This window comes from Parambassis ranga, chromosome 2, assembly GCF_900634625.1.
Source record: "Parambassis ranga chromosome 2, fParRan2.1, whole genome shotgun sequence".
NCBI classification, from domain to species: Eukaryota; Metazoa; Chordata; class Actinopteri; family Ambassidae; genus Parambassis; species Parambassis ranga.
The window spans coordinates 30,401,496-30,417,814 of NC_041023.1; the positions used below are offsets into that span (position 1 = coordinate 30,401,496).

Sequence of the window (16,319 nt, forward strand, 5' to 3'; positions counted from 1 at the left end):
GATAACTAATTCTAATAAGCAGCAGGATTGGGACACCAATTCACGTTCAGTCTCATGGAGACTTTTCTTTATAAATTATCTGCACAGAGCAAGGGTTTGCACTGAATACTGATGACTTCTATTGTTTTTCAATTTTCAGCTGTAATAGCTAATCAAAGCAGAGAAAACCAAATAGTGGTTCTGAAATTATTTGAGAAAAATAATAGTTTACACTTTATAATGATCACTGCACCTTGTGATAGATGATCCTGTGTTTGTTAGAATCGATTTTAAAGAGGGTCACTTCATCATTTGGTAGCAAAACAAGTAAAAATAAGACTTGAAAGGAAAAAAAGAAAAATAGGCTTTATGTTACCTGATAACAGCATTGGATCTTTTTCTTGTGATTTCTTGACATGGTCCGATTCCCCCGTGAGAGAGCTCTCATCGATCTTAAGATCGTTGCCTTGGATGAGCACTCCGTCAGCAGGCAAGAGGTCACCTGAAACAAACACACACAATCATGTCTATAATTTGAAGAAACAGCAGTTTGTCCTGGGAACATTTATAGTCAAAAAATGTTTATGTTAATATAACCTTTTCTTACCATATTTTATTTGTGCAATGTCGCCAACCACAATCTCAGCCACAGGAATTTGGATAACTTGCCCTCCACGGACAACGGTAAATTTCTGTTCCTGCTCGATACGGCTCTGGAGGCCCCTAAACTGCTTCTCTTTACTCCAGTCGTTAAACGCTGTCACAAGCACCACACAGATAACTGACAGAAGAATGGCGGCGCCCTCAATCCAGCCCGCCTCTGCCTCATTTTCATCCTCCGCACCACCAGCAGCTTTTCCACAGTCTGCACAGCAGAAGGGCAAAAGGGTGACAAAAGGTTAAAAAAGCTAAGCATGGTTAGGCTAATTTCTTAAATAGTAACATGAATCAATAAAAAAGCAGATTAAATGTTATTGCTCACGTTCTCTTTGGGCTTCTGGAGGTCTATAAAAAGAAAGGCCTAGTGAAACTACGGCTGCCACTTCTAGGATAATCAGCGTGACATCCTGTAGTGCCTCCCACACTAACTGTAAGAAAGTTTTGGGCTTTTTGGGCGGTATAAAGTTCTGCCCAAACACTGTTTTCCGCTTCTCAATGTCTGTAGGTTGTCCACTTAGACCTAAGTAGGGAAAGACAGAAAATAAAAGCTTTTAATTTAAACATGTTTCATTTTGCAGAGTAAAACATATATATATATATATATATATATATATATATATATATATATATATATATATATATATATATATATATATATTCACATCACAAAGAGAATGGTTTAAGTCAGGGATGGATGTATAAAATACTGCACATATTTAGAACTTGTCAGTGAGCTGTATTCTCGTCAATGGGCCTCTGAAAACATCACTTCCAAAAGGAATCAGCATTTCAGACAGGACACTGTGGAGGAGACAATGCTGGGCAACAATGGTACACATTCTGTGGGTAGTACGTCCAACATTTTCACCTCGGTCAGGCGTGCCAGAGAATGTGAAAACAGAGGTTACATCTAATCCCTCAACTGCCTTTTTCAACAACCGACTGACTAGAGGTTGAATCAGCAGCAGAACCCCACAGGTGCCTATGCACACCACTGTCCTGTTATAGAGTCATCTCTCTGACACATTACACGTCTGGCCAGAGACCCATTCATCCATGTGCACAGAGAGCATTCTGCTAACCCATTCAAATGCTTCCACATTTAAGGCACAGTTATATATTCAAAAGGGCCTTCGCACATTTGATGATGTATGCCAGTTTTTCAGTTGTATTCAGGCTGACTGCATGGGGGTGACTGTGCAGACTGGATGGAGGTAGAGAGAAGGTGAAGTAGAATTAGGGGCCAGAGTGGAGTGACTGTGTGAAACTGTGTGGGTGAGGGTGCAAAAGACTGAGACTTATAAAGAGTGGAGATACTGACGGCTCAACGGATGCTGCACTGGGAATAGCAACATCTTAACAGGGAAAAAGATCAGTGTACGGACAGAACGAAAGGAGGATGGACAGACACAGTCTAGTGGTGTTAATACAAATCATGACACGCTTAAATAATGAGCTTGTGCACTGACAACAGATGATATACTGTTCTACCAGCAGTGAGACAATTCTCCATCTCAGACGTACAGAAAGGCTGACCAATGAACACGGACATGGAGGGCATGCATATTTTAGTTATAGCAGGAACAAGAAAAGCTTTTAATAATCTTCATGAAGTACTGGAATAAAATCAATAAAATAAAAGGGCTAATAAATGTGCCCAACACAAAAAATATATCTGAGGTTGTATTTTTAAAGAATATGATAGATGTTTATAAAATCCATTCAGCCAATTAAAGGTATGGGGTTAAATAAAAAACAACACATAATCGTATTAGGCACCCCCCTTTCCATTCCAGAGAAATCTGTAGCACACAAATATTAGGGCTATACCAACTGGTATATTTTTTGGGGGCTAATCAATTACCATATAAAATGTCAGAAAATAGAGAAGATATTGGCACCAGGTGTTAAAGCTAAATGTCTAGTTGCTTGGTTAACCAGACACTTTGGCAACATTAAACATGTAACATTTACATAACATTATGCAGCAGCTGACTGATGAGCCCTTTCACTATAATCAATAAAACTACCATTTCACAGGGTACATATTACTGAGGTGAAGAATGATTCATGGAAGCGTGCCGGTGTCTCAACAGAGTGAAAGATTATAGGAAAATAAACCAACAGAGCGGCTGCGACGACGCACTTGCGTGCAGTCCACAAACAAGCCTCAGCATGTCACCCCTTGGTGATGATGCTAAGTAAATTGAATGCTAATTGGGTGAATGACGGGGTTGAACATGGAGACAACCACAGAAGAGTTGCATTGACAACAGAGATGTACTGATCAATACACAGCAGAATGACTAACAACTGCATTCTGTTCCATATATTTTTGACAGGAACATCAAGTGTAGGCAGACAGCTGTAACAGGTAAATGTGTGTTTGCAAAAGTCTGCTGGGAGCTTAAAGGGTGAGTATGCACCACAGAAATCCGCTCTGCAAAGATAAAAAAAAAAAAATAGGCCAGTTTCCATTTGTATTTTTTTCATCAGGTATGTGCAGCACTTTTACACAGAAATGGGTCATTAAGTGTTTTTATATTTTTTTTTTAATTAAACTACTAGTATACAGGAAATGCCTCTAGCAGTTTGGTTTTGAGAGTTTTATTATTATTCATCATTTCCTATCACCTGTGGCCAATAGGAGAGCGAATGAATGAAGTAGCTATGCTGCATAATGGCTACTTTGTCAAACAGAGCTTACTCTGTGGGGATTTGATCATTTTGCAGGCATATGTTTTCCCAGTACCAGCTGGCGCTTGCTTGGTAACATGACTCCTTAAATAGTCTGCTATACTCTATACATGTAAAATTGCCCATAGTACACACAATTTGTAGAAGAATAAGTTTCATAGCACAGAGCTGGCTCAAAAACTGCACTCTGTTTTGCATGTGTAGGCAGTAAAGAGATACATAACACATTGTCAATATAGCCAAAAGCTATACAATTTTAAATCATATGGGATATTCTTGTTATAGAAAACGAACAGTGTCTTTGCAGTCAAGGAAACCTGCCATGTCCACTGAATTACCATTACCTAAACGTGCCTATGATTAAATTACATTACAATTACAGTACACTCAATACTTCAATATAATCCAAGAATAAAGAGTGATTATTTATGTAAGCTGTTTTTTTTTGCATGTTGACTACTATCATGTTTTTAGATCCAATTTAATTAAATGTGGCCTGTGTTTCATCTTTCACATCCCTACCACTGCTCAGTTTAATCGTGTCAATAAAAAGCTTATATTAGGAAAAGATAATCCTGTCTCACAAGGTATATGGTTAATTGACATTACAACCTAACACCAACATACTTTTCTAAATGGGAGGTGAGAATAATGATGACTCACTGGCACAGCACATTAAAAAAAGCTATGGGGTTTATCAGGCAAAGCTGTCTGTTGCTGCTCCCTGGCTGTCTCTCACCATCCCTTTAATTTTCTATGCCTCTAATGAAAACATGCTGACAGCTAATACCCCACTCAATTTTACACTGCATTTTCCTTTTGTATTAGAGCAATAAATACAAGTGACAGAGGACGATCATGGTGTCAACTCTCTGATGGATACACAAACACAAAATATGGTTGGCCTTGGCCCTTCACATCCTTTTAGCACCCAGAGTGGGTCTCAAGTCAAGGGGCTAATCATTAACCATTTAATTTGGACACTTGTCCCCAGGTAACCCATCTGAGCACTGTCATTTTAGTCCCCACTGACAGGGTCAAGGCAAACCTTCACTCCGAGCCCGCCACAATTAAACGAAATGGGGCTATGATTTTTCTTTTACAGCCTTCACCTAACAATGTGTGGACAGATAAGTGCCAGCACACTGTTGAGTACAATGAGATTGTCCTTGCTGCACACAAAAATCCAAACGTCGTCAAAAATACTATGCACATTTTCACGTACCAAACAGGCCACAGGAAGAAAACAAAATGCAAGAATTAATCGAGTCCTGTGCACTGATGACTGGATATTTGCATAAATTCCTCAGTCAACTTTGCAACACATAAAAAATAAAGTTACCCGACTTAAAGATTACTCATCAGTCTGTACATATAATGGTCATGTACTCTGTGTCTAAATAGGATAACAGGATTATGGGACTTTCAATTTACAGCATTACCCTTTATCATGTAAATTGGTTTATACCGTAGATTATAGTAACCACTGGTTTGCAACTGATACACAGAGAATATTTTTGGAATGAAGCTAAAGCCACTCACACAGCCAGCAACAGACTTAGGACCTGCTTTGAGCGTCCTCAAGAGATGAGTGTTTTAGAGTGTACCGTCTTGTTTCTGAACCATAATCCAATCCAACCGTAATTTCTACCTAGACACACCAGGACAAACAAACACTAAAAACCTGGCTAGTAAATCATTGATTAGTCAAACTGGTGCCAATAAAATACAAATTGGGTTTAAACTGTAATCTAATTTGCAGATTAAGATTCTGAAATGTCCAAAGTGGTAAGAACTACGACAACCCATGACCCCCTTCCTTGCAGTTGTGAATAACAAAATACAAGGAAATACAAGAAACCGCCTGTGCCCACAACTTTCAAAGCAGAGATTACTAAAAGTAGATCAGCATACGTCGCCAACTCTCTCTGAATAGCTCCACCAACACAAGCAGGATCTGTCCACAGCCTTATCCTCTCTCTGTTGTTAAGAATTCAGACAAGAACATGAGCTATGTCAGGCCTGTGATATATAAACCACCATTTAACAATCTCAACCTTCGCATTTGAAAGAGGGGATGTGGTGTCTAGGATGACAAATACAAAGAACCTGTCAACTTTTATGATTACAGTGCAGTTGCAGAAGCCTCTCAGCCTGCAGTCAATTAGATCGATAGGCTAGGACCCAAATATTTGACTACACTAAAACAGCAATGAACAGGGAATAGAACTGAAAGGGAGAAAGAGGGGTTTCCAATAATACTGATCGGAAGTGGCCATGTCCATTTGATAAGTCTCATTACACAGAGAAAATAAAGGAATTAATTAAGAGGAAATAATTACTGCTTTGTTAGTGACTGCAGTTAACAATATTAATACTTTCACCCCCACTCTAACATTCCAACAGGACACTTCTCTGTCTGGGAAATGTCCAGGACTTCCAATAACCAATGTGTCATATCAAAACCATTGTAACTCCCGTGAATTCACTAACATTGTTTTCTCAGTCTTGACGAAGCTCCCACAAACACAGCAGAGAACAATACATCATTGTTTTCAAACCTCAAAGTACTTTCTATGATGAGTAAACTGATTTAGAAGTGTTAACATGGAGAAGATCAACTTTGAATATAATTGATAATTAGATATCTGACTGTCACAGGAGACAGAGGCAAAACTTAGGCACTGCTACTTTTGTACTGTAATTTTTCACTGAAGCAGAAAGTTTCAGTAAGAAAACAGTATGCAAAATCTGGAAGTGAGCGCTTACACCAACACCCCGCCAACTACTGTCAGCACTGCTGCCATACACACAGGGATGCTCATCGCTGAGAAGAAAATCAAAAAAGGGAGCATCTAGCTGTTAGATTTGATCTCTTCTACCTGCGTTAAATGCCCCTCAACTTTTATTTTAGCTCTGTGACTGGGTTAATAGTTCACATTTGTCAAATACATACAGGTAACAGTTGAATAGGCATTTGGCAGTGCTCGCTGTGAGCTCACAGCTTAAAAACCATTGTAAGGTAATAAAACAATTTGAAGCACAGTGGAATAAAATCTAACTGAATAGGGAGCTCTTTGGTGATATCCTAAACAGGATTTTAAGCCTTAGATAGTCCAAACTAGTTAAATTAGCTTGATGCCTTCATCCACAGTGCCAACAAGAAAGTTCAATCAAACTTCTTTGGATGATGAAAAAAAGGCTTGGAAATGTAGAGGATTAGTAAAGGATTGGCTTAAGAGGTTTGAGAAATGACCAACCAACTAATTAGAAATCCCTTTCCAATTGTCAGGCTCCTGTAATCTTAAATGATGGCTTAATTTCCCAAGCCAGTGACGAATGAGCTGATTGAAAGTCTTAAGCATCAAAACTCAGTGGCTGCACACCAAGTGGAACGGGCACCTGCTGGGAGAGGAAACCAAATGTGGAGCTAGTCAAGCTTATCAGTGCACAAATAACTGAATGAGTAATATTTCTAAAAGCAAGCTTTTTAGCAAGCTGCTTAGCATGGAAGTAACATATCTGTACCATTTGAACCTGTTAAAATATAGATAATTTATTCCTATAATCATGCATGGTAATCAGAATAAAAATTCTGCTGACATATAGTCACAGGCTAACTGGCTTACAGTATTCTGTTACTATTCATACAAATACTGCATTATGCCCTGACCAACTACATTCTTCTTTTTAGCAGCGTGTGCTAGGTCTTCACCAGCTTGACACAGCCACATGCATGTTTAGACAACTCTTGCTCTCTCCTCAGCTAAATCCCTACTCCCTGGTGTCTCCTCAGACAGCAGTCTGTTAGCTTACAGAACAGTGAAGGCAGCAGGAGACTGCATGGTGTACCACTTACCATAATGTCAATAAACGAAAGGTCAAGAATTAAACAGCAAGGTAATGACTCTGGCTACAACACAAGACGCTTTGCACTGTTGTAAAGCGTAGTATTTATCACATTCCTTTTACTTTGATGAAGCCCAGGAAAAATATTTCCTTGCTTTGAGACACTGCATACAGAGTACTGTTGCTGTTACAGTGAATATGTGGTGCCGTTTTAATCTGGGATCAAACTGAAAATCCCCTCCCATAAGAGTTCAGTCAAGGTCATACTGGCGATTAGGCAGACTGTCTATAGAGAGACAAACCGAACCAGGAGAAAGAGTAGTAGAAAAACAAAAAAGATAAATGCAGTAAAAACACACCAGTAGAGCTCTACTGTGTCCTTAATGGGAATTTGACAGGTTTCTCAGCATTGTTCTAGTGTTGTATTATAAATCTGACAAAAGTGTGGCATAAATTCATGCCTTTGCTAAGATGTTCAAGGCATAACTACAACCAGCATTACAGTCTCCTGTTTTGTCTGCCACATGTGGGACATTGACCTGCCTTCAGACTGGTACTGTGCCCAGGCAAACAGCTGGTCTGTCTGAAGCCGACACACATAGACATGCACACACGCAGACACAGAGGTGAAAAGGGAGAGAGGGAGGGTGTGAGGGACATATCCACAGGCCTTGAAATAGAGCAGGATTGGCCCAGGTCAGAGCCAGCCTGCCTGGCCACCTGTCTAGCATATGAGTTTTTCCAAGGAAGTGATGTCAAGGTATCCATAATGTGGATGACACAGCCAATGACACGCCTCCTAAACTATGTGTAGCACAATATAATTCCAGCGGCGCTCACTACTAGCACTACTGTGAGGAAACCCTGCATTTGATCCAACTAAACAAGATTTGGAGTAAAAGCTTCACTGTACCATCTATAGGTGATGTTTTTAACCGGTTGCAGAGTCCTTGAATATCCCCGTAAGTTTCCCCAATTTTGCTTATTGCCTCAGCGCCTCTCAGTTCCATTAAGGAGCGCAGGTCTTTGAGCGTGCAGCCAAACTCTCCATCATGGTTGGCTTCCACCATGGAGTTCTTCACCCCACTATACGAGTTGTTCGCCATTTTCTTGCTGCTTCCCCAGTCTCGTTGCAAAGCGCTAGCTGCTTTGACTCGACAGTGGGGATTTCTTTTTTTTCTTTTAAAACGGGGAGGGGAAAAAGTGTGGTCCGGGAAAAAAGTCCTTATATCCTCAAGAGTGCGAACACAGTGATAGTTCCCATAAACATCTGACAGGCCCTTCACAGGCAGCTGGAGACATATGCCAGGTAGCAGGGTAGGGATATTACAAAATAAGCCATTTCCCTTGGAGAGCTGAGTTCCTAGTCTTTCATGGTGACTGAGGATCACCCACAGAGCCGGAGATCACCATGAATGCAGATCTGAAAGAGAAGGGCAAAAGCAAAAAAAAATGTCAATAGTGACACCACCGAGTGTCATTTCATGTGCAGCAGGGTACATTTATCAATATCACACTCATGCTGAGTGAATGATATTTTAGTAAACCATCGAAGAAATCTTCGTTACAGACTCACTCTTTTGATAATTATGACAATTTAAATTCACTTTGGGAGGACACAGCATAGCTAAGAGAGAAGCAAATTATCAGCAATGCTTCAAGGTTACATTTCTGTACTTTGACATTCTGTTGGCAGAAAATGCAAAGGTCTGTACACATACATGTTTTTCTTATTTCATTGCACACATGTCTGTAGGAGGACTGTGCTGTGTATAAGCCAGGCATCCTTTTTAGGCTTTATAACATATAGGTACTGCACATTACACTTTTAAAATAAAAATCACATCTGCATCAAAAGGAAAACTGGAGGCCTTCAGACAAACCACTTGGCTGCTGAGACAAGTAGTTATTAGGAGACACGCTTACAGCCAATTGCCAAGAGACTGTGATTAGCTGTACTTGAGTTGTTATAAAATAATCATAATTTTGTCATTTGAATAAATCTTGTCTAGTAATGTGTTCTGTTCCTTATCAAAGTATGTGCATAGACTTATTAGCCTTTAGTAAACCACTGTGCTGTTTGTCCTGCTGAGAATGTGGAGGTACTCCTTTCCCTGCTGCTGTGTTAACACACTCAACACTCTTTGCTGCCGTTTTACAGCAATGACCTTCCAATAGTATTTTCGGCTTTATTGCCTGTGTTGGATTTCATCTGACTCACTGTGTTGGACTGCATTTATTTACTGCATAGTTTGAGGTAAATGCTATAGACTGGTTAGAGGATGTATGTAAGCTTGATCACTAATCAAAATTATTTGCTGGCTAGTAGCTGGTCGCCTACTTATGCATAAGCCCAGTAGGGGACATAACTAGACTGTCTCTTCTGCAGTCCCTCATTACAGAAAAATAACTGCTGATAAACAAAATCATTATTTTATGATAATGTTCCTACATAGAGGAATTTTTGATGCCCCTAAAGAGGACATATTTGATTTGATTTCATCCACAGCCCTCCCTGAGTGACTTAAATCATCAGAAATTATGATATTTATTATGCCCTGCATAAGAAATGCCAGCCGTTTCCTCTTTCAATATTACCAGGTGTTAAATAAATCATTACAGTCAAATATTATCGCAGCTGTATCACAGATGACATAAAGTAGTTCTGTCACTGGAAAGAAAAAACTAAACATAGTCAGAAATAAGCCCCCCAGCCTCCCTGCAGCGTAACTGGTGGGGTAACATAGTGAGCAAGGTCCAACTGACTGATTACCTCAGGAAAAGCCTTCTGTTTAATCTAATTAAGACTATCTGTGGAATGAGGGAGCGCCATGGTGCTCTACATGGGAGAGTACATTCAGCTTTAATCAGTCTAATACAATAGGGCTGATTCATTCATGTCAACCAGTTTGATAGAAATTTCTTACTCAGAGCAGATCAGACAAGCTGTGCAGCATCACAATATGATTACAGAGGCTTAAGCAAAGCAAGTGACAATCTTTTTTTCAAGGTGGACTGGTCAAATTTCTTAGAACCACCAGGGACAAAAACTCAATATATTGCAAAGATTCTACATGATCGGCTTGATTTCTTCCCTGAAACAATTTTGTGAGACAATGAACACATACTGTACGTCCAGGTGGAAAGCCATGTCGCACTATAATCCGCACTGCACAGGGAACCTGGACTCATCCATCTGATCCAAAAAAGAAAGGCGGCAGGCAGTGCAGCCAGACAGGGACTTGTCTGGAAACAATGCCGTAGTTATCTCCAAGCTGGAGGGGCTTTTCTCTCACCTTTCTCACTTTGTGGATGCTAAAGATAACAGCATCATTTGTTTTAAACTAAACAGGATTTCAAACTCTAAACTAACATCTTAAACTTGAATGTCTGAACTTTAAACTGGGACGCACACATGTAGAAGGGGAGAAAATGTAGCCTTCATTACTGCACAAATGAATACTTGCAGCTTATTCCATTGAGATTCTTGGAAACTATTCTGTCACATGTTGAGATTCTATTTGCAGCCATCTGCCATGGAAAAACAGGACAGGCTTTATTATTTATTACAAAGCATAATTGCAAGGCCAGTGGTAGCACTGAGGTAGGAGAGTTTGTGAGAAAATCCTTTTTTAGGCCAAAATACAAAGTTTGCTGTACTGACCACAGATAAAGGGTCTTCCCAACATGTTGACTTGCCAATGATTTTGCTGAATTCCAAAGTCCAAGGCCTCTTTTTGGTAACAACTTCATCTCACACAATGCACATCACCAACACCAACATGGACATTTCCCTTTGAATATCTAACCTGCATATGATTTTCAGCAATTTTACACAAAACTACTTATTTGGCAAACAGATTTAATTTATGACACAACAATAATTATTTGTCTACCACAATTTAATTTCACTGGGGGTTTTGGATAAAGGGTCACTTCGACCCTGCATTAACATGTAGCATTAACATTAGTCATTTTAACTGACACTCGCCTTAGGGTAACCCAAGTACAAAAGCAGCAGCAGCCTATAGTTTTGAATGTAATTTTTTGCCTTCTCTAGTTCCATATCCTGCATGTCTTACTCTAAGAGTGCCTCTGACATTCACACCGCCTAACCCCGATGACCAGCAACAACGCCAACATGAAGGAAGTGCCAACATTTGCTGCGCTGCGTCAGTTTCGGGTTGCGAAGCAGGTCACATGTCACAACAGTGGAAAATCATTGTGATTGGATCTCCAAGCCAACAGCTGGCATGGTATGGTTGAATGACAGACGCTAAGGTTAACCCTTTCCACACAACAGCAGCAAAGCCACAGCTCAGCAGGAATGTGTGCCTGCTTCACCCATAGACTAAATACTTTTAAGTCTCTGCTCTACCCAAGCTATTTAAGGCTGCTATCGCACATTAGATGCACTCTCCACCCAGAAGGCTGTGGCAAGTGGAAACAAGTAGAGAGGACAACAGTGGTGGACATCTCACAAGTACACATGTCTTTGTTTCCACGCTAAGGAAACCCTCTGGCAGTTCAAACACCTCTACGTGCCAACAACTCGATGCAAGTCGAGGATAGCAATTCTAGGGATCCCTCTGCAATGGAGCTGCCTAATGCGAGAGGTGGTATTTTTAGCTTCCCCCAGACTGCCCCCTCCCCCCACTGCTAGCCGTTGCTGAACTGGGTCAGGCCATGTAAATGTGGAGGGTACAAAGCAGAGACACCCAGCCATCCTTGTGCTGCGTGGCTTGCAGCTGGGAGTGCTACTTTCACCCCACAGACTGGAACCTCTACACGGCTCTCAAACGCCTGTCAGGCTGCCAGTTGGTGAGGATGCACAGTCAGAGGTGTCATTACCAACACGCTCTTCCTCTCCAGCTCCACTTACTTTATGTATAGATAAACATTTAAGGGGTCTCTGAAATAAACCTTTTTAAAAAAAAAACCCTGGGTTTAAGATTAGTACTTTGAGTAATATGAAGAATAATAAATGAAAAATACATTCCAAAATAGTGCACACTAATATGGACACTTGCCTTTGGCATCATAACACAAGTAGCCATCAATTCTTGATTTCACAAAGTGCATTAAAATATGTAGCATGCTGACATTTGACATGTTAAGAAAGACCAGTAGGTTGCTCTAGAGTGCTTCTAATTACTTTTTAAAAATATGCTCATGAAAAGGACCTGTCAAAAATGATTTCATTCCTGGTTCTCTGAAAAATTTTCTTTGTTACTTGATTTAGAATCAACAAAATACAATAATTCATACACAAGGAAAGGTGTCATGTGATGCTGACAGAATCCAGTGTTTTTTTCAGGTCATTACAACCTCACATCATAAAAAAGAATTTCTAAGTATATCTGTAGGGGTACCTTGCCGTTTGGGAAGAATTCTGACTGTCAATCCTTTTCCCTTCCCTTTTCCCCTTCACATTGACTAAATGTTCAATAAAACAACCTCTTAGTCTGCTAAGCACATTTTGGGATCATTTACTCTGCAGTGAAAAGTAATCATATTTTCCACTTTATAGATTAGAAGACCAGTAGGATGGACTTCACCGAACCGTGACTCCATAAGACAGAAACTATTCCAAAATGCTGCATCTTTCATAAAGCCACTTTGAAAGGGAGAGAAGCTCTCTGTTTTTTGTTATGCTACATGGTAGCTTTGCAGCCTGAGGTCTCACTATGCTGACCCAGTCATTTCTTTTTTATACATTTTAACTTAAGCATGACAGATTTTTGACAAACAAGACAAGGAGAGAACACAGTTTTACTTACTTTTTACTTTGTCATCAATTTCATACTTTGCCATCTACATGTTACTATAAAGAATGACCTGGACATGCTCAGTTGTTCAGCCTACCCTGAGTATTAAAAGTATATATATTAATTACTTTTGACATTTTTTAATCACAGCACTGGGCAATTACACAGATAAAAGCAGTTAACCACAGTCATGCCTGTGTGGTTCCTTTCTACCGCTGAGTTAGGCAAGATTTGAATGAATGAGTAGTAACCGATGACTCAATACCATGTAACCTAAAACCTCTGCTTGGAATAACCTTGCCTTTTCTAACCACACAGAAAAAAGATAAGCAGAACCCCATTATATGTAAATAGTAACATAAACACATTGTACGTAATGGTACAAACCAGACTATATTTAGCTTTCCATGTCGGTTTACTTGTGGCTCAATGTCACCTCAGAGACCTACAATAGTCTGTTTAATGAAATAGTATTTCATAAACATTTGACTGAGGACATGCAAGTGAGCTGAGGAACAGCATTAGTAATTGTATTTTTTTTTTCTTTTTTTGAGGCTGTGTTTGTATTTATCTTGAGCGCAAAGCATGACGATGAAGTAAGTACACGTCAGGCAGCTGTGAGCGGAACTCATCCATGATCAGTTAAGGGAGAGACTTGACAAGTGTTAACTGCCTGGAAGGAAATATACTCCATGTATACTACGTTACTCCGCAGTTGCTTCTTAAAAGTCCTGCACCATGAGAAGCAAATACTTCAACTGCAAGCTATGATGTCAGATAAGCAGGAGTCGCACTTTCTTTCAGCATGGCTAATGCAGCTAATATGCAGGGTACAAACCTAGCATTGCAGTCTTGAAAATCTAGTTTAGAGATATAAAGGAAAACATAACTCAGCTGACAACCAAGAAGGACAAGTGCCTATGCGACATAATTTTCCAAAACATGTGCAACAACTACTGACTCATATTGGTAAGTCAGGGCACGTAGAGAAGGTTATAGCAAGGAAAAAGAAAGGATATTTTTGTCATTCTTGAGTGACAGCAACAGTCTGAGTTCAAAGGGCTCAGACACAGCCACAGATTGTGTTACTGATGATTTATTTGAATCAATAAACAAAATTTCCATTCAGTGAGTAAAAAAGCTAATGCAAAAAAAAAAATTAGAATCAGAAAATAGGACATCCTACTCCTCCAAACTGGAACTTAACCCCTTGCAGCATTACATCTTGCATATACTCTGCAGCAAAATCTGTCTATATATCTGCACATGGAATTGCTTTGCTGCCATTATGTAATAAGTGCGCAGATAACTACTCCACACTAAGGTGACCTGACACACCTTGAATCACAGTCTTAAGGCATATGCTAAGTTGTACCTGCAATTATATTTATAGCATAATTGCAATAGCACTTGCAATCTAGTGTAGGATCACAAGTCATTGTACAAACAGAGGAAGACACCGCTGGCGCTGCAGCAAGCCGGGTGCTGTTTAATTGGATAAGGAGCGATCCCTTCAACTAGACACCCAAAGGTGGCTGTGGCCGGCCACACACACACACACACACACACACACACACACACACACACACACACACACACACACACACACACACACACACACATCAACCTGGACACTAGCAGGCTGAGAGCCTTAATACACAGTTCGACAAGCTTAAATAGTGTTGTTATCTTGCAATGATTGCAGAGCTCAAGAAATACGAGATAAAAGCGACATGCTGCGATACTGTTTTTAGTAGCTTTAATAGCTTCAATGCCAGAAGTGGCAGGTTCTTTCCTGTTGTTTCCCGTTTAATGTTTTACACATTACAGTGACATTTAAGTCCGGCAGGCAGCCTGAGTGTGTTTCGAATGTCTTCCTAATGGGTCTGGTTGAAACATCGACACGTTTCGGGCAAATGATGAGTTCAGGATCCGGTAAGGCATGACAGAATTCAACATGACGCCGGCAAATGATACAATATTCCTATGAATGGGTTTCTAGCTTTGACAGCGATTCCAGAAACGTTGTTGGTTCAGTACGGAAACAGGTTTAGAGCGTCCACTTTGTGGTGACAGACAGCCGGGAGGACTTCGGTGTGCCTCTCTGCTCCCCGAGGTGTCCGCGTGAGCAGCCGCAACGCGTGGAGCACAGAACACCGTCCGAGGCCATTAAGTGCTATCACCACACTAATGTTAGCTCACTGACACAATCAATCTGCACGTAAAGAACTGGAAACGAGGCTGAATGACAGCCCATATATGTAACTCGGTATGAAATACAGGTAACTTTCACGCTGCGATATGAGCTGGCAGGGACACTCTGTGATGAGCCTCGACGTGAAAACCGTCAATCTGCTGTCCAACAGTTATAAAACATCGTCCCAGGCTAGCAGTTAGCCAACTAGCTCCCATGCGTTAGCTTTTAAAGATTGTAAAAAAGGGAAAAGCACAAAAAGGACTTCTAACACACTGACAAGTGGACAAACTTAGCCAAGAGCAATGCAGAAGTCTGAACAAACTAAGCACAAGCAAGGAAATCTGACAGCATCCTGGCTGATTAGCTACCTGTGTTGAAAAACGAGACGCCCAATGTCAATTTATATTCCAGATATAATGTTAGCTAATGTTAGCTTTGCGTTCATGTTAACGCTAGCTTAACGTTGCGGATGGCTGGTTAGATATAATGTTATATTTAACGTTAGCTTGGTGTACAGCTAACTACTAAAGGCAGCTACCTACCAGTGTCTGGCCCTCGTTGATCATTGTACACATAAAAAATGATGATTTAACCGGTCAGGGTTTTAAATGCAATGTCCAAAAAACACTTAAAAGCTGCTGCTGTCTTAGGGTGTTTAGTTGCGGTAGAAAGGGGGATATATAAGCCACAAATATACTTACTCCGTTCTCCGAAGAGCACCCCAGGTCCCTTTCTCTCCTTAACTCCCCCTCAGTCTCACCAAAGACTAGACTCTCTCCCCTGATCTGAGGTGAAATCCCGCCCACTGCGCTGTCACAACCACAACCAAAGGCTCCAGCTTCGACTGTCAAGATAGTTCCCAACCAACTACAGCCTTAACGGAAGACCGTGTCCACTAGAACGGAAACGACATGACACATGCGTACATCGCTCTGAAAACGCCTAACACTGTCATAGTATTTCCACAACACACCGTCCAATGAGCTGCACGGGGAATTTTGTGACAAATATGGTTTTTATTAATCAAGGGCAGTCTACTTTTTTATGTAAGCAATAAATGTCCGTCTAACTGTAGAAAAATAATGAAAGACATCTTGGACATATTGCGAGGGACACAGCTGTCTACAGAATACAGTGGTCCCACATACGTCTCTAACGTTGATTGTGGC

The 16,319-nt window shown here is 40.5% G+C and overlaps 1 protein-coding gene across 3 annotated transcripts in view; it reads right to left on the reverse strand.

The window, feature by feature from the left end:
* Nucleotides 1-16,024, reverse strand: part of atp2b1a (ATPase plasma membrane Ca2+ transporting 1a) — a 31,097-nt gene extending 15,073 nt beyond the window's left edge. Inside the window, exons 1-5 of one of the 3 annotated variants that reach the window (XM_028421117.1) lie at nucleotides 15,852-16,021; nucleotides 8,099-8,608; nucleotides 962-1,159; nucleotides 587-844; nucleotides 356-481 (exon numbers count right to left, since the gene is read on the reverse strand). In XM_028421117.1, the coding sequence (XP_028276918.1) occupies nucleotides 356-481; nucleotides 587-844; nucleotides 962-1,159; nucleotides 8,099-8,291 (775 nt within the window). In that variant the 5' untranslated portion in view covers nucleotides 8,292-8,608; nucleotides 15,852-16,021. Of the gene's footprint in view, nucleotides 1-355; nucleotides 482-586; nucleotides 845-961; nucleotides 1,160-8,098; nucleotides 8,609-15,851 lie in introns of all 3 variants that reach the window. The other 2 variants (XM_028421127.1, XM_028421136.1) reach the window with 2 other exon arrangements.
* Between the last annotated feature and the right edge of the window lie 295 nt (nucleotides 16,025-16,319).